Source organism: Silurus meridionalis, chromosome 4 (assembly GCF_014805685.1).
Source record: "Silurus meridionalis isolate SWU-2019-XX chromosome 4, ASM1480568v1, whole genome shotgun sequence".
NCBI classification, from domain to species: Eukaryota; Metazoa; Chordata; class Actinopteri; order Siluriformes; family Siluridae; genus Silurus; species Silurus meridionalis.
Window position 1 is genome coordinate 41,904,509 of NC_060887.1, and position 6,000 is coordinate 41,910,508.

Below are 6,000 nucleotides of genomic sequence, written 5' to 3' on the forward strand. Positions count from 1 at the left end.
AGAGAGAGAGAGAGAGAGAGAGAGAGAGAGAGAGAGAGAGAGAGAGAGATGGTCAAAAGAAAAGAAAAATATTACATGACTTAAAAATCCGAGTGAACGCTCCAAAATTACACCTTTAACACATCATTCGTTCCTTTCAACACTTTCATCAGTCATTTACTTTATCTTTCATTCTCTAAATCTCTTTACTTCTCCCTTATTAGTGAATAAATAGATAGATAGATAGATAGACAGACAGCTAGATAGACAGACAGATAGACCGATAGACCAATAGATAGATAGATAGACAGACAGATAGACCGATAGACCAATAGATAGATAGATAGATAGATAGATAGATAGATAGATAGATAGATAGATAGATAGATAGATAGATAGATAGATAGATGTAAGAATAACAGTGTGGTTAAAAGCTAAAGTAAAAGGAGAAACAGAACCCCCCCTTCTGTTCTTGGCCTGAGCAACATCCCAAAATATTCTCCTTGAAGTCACTGAGGGGTTTCAGGTGTCACTTCTCTCACCCTCTCTCACTCTCTCTTTCTCTCATTCTATCTTCTTCCCCCCCTCCTTTAGGGAAGACCGAGTGAGGAATAAAAAGGAAAAAGTTCTCAGACTGCTGCAGACGAGTGAGAGAATCAGATCAGCCGTCACCATGCCCGCGCCCAAGGCTAAAGGTACCTTCTCATTCCTCAGCCTTATTTCTATTCGGTTCTTCCTTTCCTTCATGATGATGATGATGATGATGATGATGATGATGATTAGTATTAGTGATAGTGATTCCATAAACTAAAGTGTGTATGAAATAGATGTAATGTTATTGTAATTGTTAGCATTGCTGAAATAATAATAATACAAAAGCACACACACACACACACACACACACACACAGCTGGTTTTAGATGAATTAGGACTGCTGAGTGGGCTTTGTGATTATTGTGGGGCTTAACAGGTGTGTTTAAATGTCACTGACATCTGAGAGAGTGTGTGTGTGTGTGTGTGTGTGTTGGGGTGTGAAGGGGTGAATAAGGAGGGGTGAGTTTTTATAGTCATGGCTATAAACATGAAATTCCATAAAGCACTGCAATAGAATTGTGTCCGGTTATTTATGAGCTGTAGGTGGGAGATGGGTTGGAATATGAGTCTGGTTCCTCTCGAGGTTTCTCGCTGGAGTTTTTTCTGCTTTGTGTGAAAGTGTGTGCTTAAATGTACATTATGAGAAAGCGAGTGTTTTTCCAGGGAGTGTGTGAAGGGGGTGTGTGAGTGTGTGTGTGTGTGTGTGTGTGTGTGTGTGCTTTAAGATGTGTGTGTCTTCACCCATTTGTGCTGCTGTAATTTTTTACTGGTGTGCAGTAATTGTAGTCTGTGATTTGGATCACGACCACAGCACAATCCTGTATCTGGATTGCGTATTGTATTATTTTTTGTGGTTTGGGACACGTCCTAAACTCACTACAGTATCTCAGTGTTCATGCGATGTATCCTAGTGAGTAGAGAACCTTCAAATACACTTCTCCATGGAATAGTGCACTGAACCGGGTCAGGCATAGGGCACTGCATAGGGCACTGCATAGGGCACTGTATAGGGCACTGCATAGGGCACTGCATAGGGCACTGTATAGGGAACTGCATAGGGCACTGCATAGGGCACTGTATAGGGCACTAATCTGGGCATTTCTTTTGCACATGGGATCAGCCTGGGAGATAAAAACAACCCTGATAAATGTTACATATAATGAAGACTGGAAACATGGACACGTATGGGCACTGGAGGACCAAACTGTGAGTGCAGGAATTTAGATTGCCCTTTAACTAGACTAGACTGGGGAACTGGGAGACTTGGGAATGGAGTAATGCTGATTAATCAGGACCTGGGGTACCAAAAATCAAGAATGAAATAAGATAATAAAAGTAGCTGATTGGAGAAGACCAGAAAAAGAAGGAAACTAAAGGCAGTTAGGGAAAAGATCCATAAAATACATCTGGGAGAAGAAAAAACAGGAGTGCAGGAGTTGAGAAGCTGAGAGACATTAGAGACTAATGATCTAGAATACTCGGACTGGAAAGTGTGGCACTGGAGCTGGATGAGGGAAGTAGAAAACTGGAGAAATCTGAGAAGGGTCTGGAGAAATATTAGAAGTATGACATTATGGAAGAGTCACAAACCCTGGAAGTGGAGAAAGCCGAGAAGGTAACATGAGATGAAGTTCTACTACAGAAAAGAAAATTAAACTCCTTTATATCAAAACCATGATTAGATGTTGATCAGGATAGTTGTGACCATGCCCACTTACTCTATTTTTAGTAGTGTATGGTTAGAGACAGGAGATACAGTAGCTCCACCACTCCGATTCCACACTCTCACTCTGTTTCCCTCATCACAGATAAATCACAGCATCAGATCCTCCATCTCTACTAATGCACACATTGATCCAGGCTTTCATTACATCATGTCCTACAACTCTATTCTAATCTTCACAATATATCAAAAGTTCTTCCAAGCTCTCACTGTCCTCCAGCACTGTCAGGGTTCTCCTGTTACAGCTGCTCAAGTATCAGATTTAAGATATGGCACTTATTAAATTTGGCCCTGGATGCCTCTGATCTTTACCTTCTCACACCAACCAGATCTTCAATTCAGTTCAATTCAATTCAATTCCTGATTATTTGTATTGAGCTTTTAACAATGAACACTGCTCAGAGCAGCTTTACACAGATAATGTGGAGATAAACAATGAAGATGTTCTTTATAAGTGTAAGTTTGTCCCTGATGAACAAGCCGGTGGAGACTTCTCCTACTGCTCTCTTATTATGACTTATAAGTGCACACACACACACACACACACACACACACACACACACACACACACACACACACACACACAGCGGTCACATCACCCTGATCATCAGTAGTCCCTGTTACACACATACTGGAGCTCTGAAGATCCCTAACGCATTACAACACAGTAAACACCATGCTGCAATGAGGACACATGCCTCTAGTGAGGACACATGTTCAATAAGGACACACACCTGCAATGAGGACACACACCTGCAATGAAGACACACACCGGTAGTGAGGACACACACCTGTAGTGAGGACACACACCTGTAGTGAGGACACACATGTACAGTGAGGACACATAGCTGTAATAAGGACACACGTACCGTGAGCACACACATGCACAGTGAGGACACACACATGCACAGTGAGGACACACACATGCACAGTGAGGACACACACATGCACAGTGAGGACACACACCTGTGAGGAGTTTATAAAGGATCAAATATTCTGAAAATGTAAATTAATAACATTAATACTTACTTGTTAATACTACTACTAATAATAAACACTGAAAACACGTATCATATTTATCTTTTTAGTTTATTCATATCATTATTATATATACATACAAAACTTTCTTTCGGCTTCCCCCATTAGGGGGCGCCACAGCGGATCATCCACATGTTTGATTTGGCACATGTTTTTACGCTGGATGCCCTTCCTAACACAACCCTCCCCATTTATCCGGGCTTGGGACCGGCACTAAGAGTGGCTGGGGTCCCTGACCAAAACATATTATAAATAAATATATAAATAAAATAACTTGTTAAGCTATTTTATGAGATGCTCAGTAGCTCCTGGTTTTATAACCATAATGACTGTAGAAGACTGTAGAAAGATCATCAGTCATAATCACACACTCCAGTGCTCATGTTAGTTCTCACTCTCCAGTGTTCTGTAGTGTTTAAAGACTATAATCACACTCTTGATGTCACCCAAATGAGGATGAGGTTCTGCTTTTGAGTCTGGTTCCTCTCAAGGTTTCTTCCTCATAACATCTAAGGGAGTTTTTCCTTCACCACAGTCTCCATGGTGCTCATCAGGGATAAACACACACCATTCACCTTCACTGTTAAATTCTGTAAAGCTGCTTTGAGACGATGTGTGTTATGACTTGATATAGTATCATTAGATTAAAAATGTATATATGGGGGTGTAATACTACACAAAAAGTCAAAGTGTTTTTACGTTTTAAGGTTTTTTTTATTTACAGATGGGGGAAGAAATGCAAAGAATAAAATTACTTTATTTTTTAAATTAACATTTGTGAACATCAATAATTAAATTTTTACAATTATTTGAAATAAAATGCTTGCTTGGTTAAATAATATATAAAATATATTTTATAACATTTTCTAAAAAGGAAATATATAAATTGCCACAAATTAAATTGATTAATATATAATGAATAAAATAGAAATATGAAACTAAAGAGTTTACATTTGTTTGACTTTTTTTAACATTTAATGTAAACTTTTTTGACATGATTTCACCTAACTATTCTACTTATTTCATCATAATTTAACAAACGTCTGTGGAATTGATAGGATTTTCTCCTTTTAAGAGAAATTCTTAAAGCTGGTCATAAAATGCAAAAGAACCCTTACCACTAAACTGTCGTAAAAACTGTTGTTAAAAATAGAAGTAATTTCGTGCATGACCAAAATAAAATCGGAGTCTTTAACACTAGAAATGGTATTTCTGGTACGGAGTGAGAAGCCACAGTGACACTGCGCTAACTAGTGTGTCTTTTTTATACCCCTGGCATTGTTGTGTATGTTTTCAAGTTTAATGATAATAAAAAATGTGCGAGGCGGAGATTAAACAAACCTGTGGTTCACCAGTTCATATGTTCCTGAGAGAACTCAGATTATAACAAATAAAAATGATTTCATTTGTACCAAAACTAAAGCCTTGTAAACGAAACGATTCTGGACAAATACATGGACCTTTACACCCCTAATACATACAGTAAATATATACATTTATTATTATTATTATTATTATTATTATTAGATTGAGACATGAGGGATTTTCTTAACGTTTTTAGAACAGCACTCAGACTTTCAGATCATGTGTGTATAAATGCATGCTTGTGCATATGTTTGTGTGTGTGTGTGTGTGTGTGTGTGTGTGTGTGTGTGTGTGTGTATATGTGTGTGTGTGTTAGAGGAATTGGCTGAGCTGTAAAGAGTGTAAAATTTTATCCTTCCTCTCGTCTTACAACCTTTTAATAACCTCAGCCAATGATAATCTCTCAAATTATCACTCACAGCAACATGACCTCATCTCAGCACAAGTCTGTGTGTGTGTGTGTGTGTGTGTGTGTGTGTGTGTGTGTGTGTGGCTAAAGACACTGCTGAATTTTAACCCAGGGTATTGATCCTGTTCATATCAATATAACATTTATAGAAACTTTTAAACACACACACACACACACACACACACACACACACACACACACACACACACAGAGAGCTCTTTCAGGAGGTTAAATGTGATGATGGGTGGAATTCCAGAGCTAAAAATAATAATAATAATAATTGTATGGTGAGTTCATCGTTTGTCAGAGGCACAAACCCACATCATCAGCTCCTCTATTTATTGATTTATTTATTTGTTTGCCTGCTTGTTTGTTTGTTTGTTTGTTTGTTTGTTTGCTGTAATATGTTTCAGATTATTAATATAAAGTCAGGATGCTGCTCTAGAGAATGACAACCTGATGAGTGCAGACTCCTCATTCATCTGATCCAATGCACTATGGGTTATTAGTAAAGGATTTAGAGGGTTAGAGATGTAAAACTGTGTGTGTGTGTGTGTGTGTGTGTGTGTGTGTGTGTGTGTGTGTGTGTGTGTGTGTGTGTGTGTGGCACTGATCACTGATACGGTTAAGTGATTATAGTGCTCTAAAGCCGGTCAGAGCAGGAATTTGTGTAAACACACTCATATTTCACACATCGATAATGAAGTGATGTCAAGACTTAGACACTGTGTGTGTGTGTGTGTGTGTGTGTGTGTGTGTGTGTGTGTGTGTGTGTGTGTGTGGCATGGTGTTTCCTTACTCTGGGGAAGGGATTTAACAGTAATGAGATTGGTAAGAATAGCTGAAAGACATGTATCTGAAATATACTTGTGTGTGTGTGTGTGTGTGTGTG

General features: G+C 38.6%; 1 protein-coding gene across 1 annotated transcript in view; it reads left to right on the forward strand.

The window, feature by feature from the left end:
• The first annotated feature begins 586 nt into the window (after positions 1-586).
• Positions 587-6,000, forward strand: part of mybpc2b (myosin binding protein Cb) — a 27,535-nt gene continuing 22,121 nt past the window's right edge. The window contains exon 1 of the mRNA XM_046847301.1: positions 587-674. Coding sequence (XP_046703257.1) covers positions 653-674 — 22 coding nt within the window. The 5' untranslated portion in view covers positions 587-652. The remainder of the gene's footprint in view (positions 675-6,000) is intronic.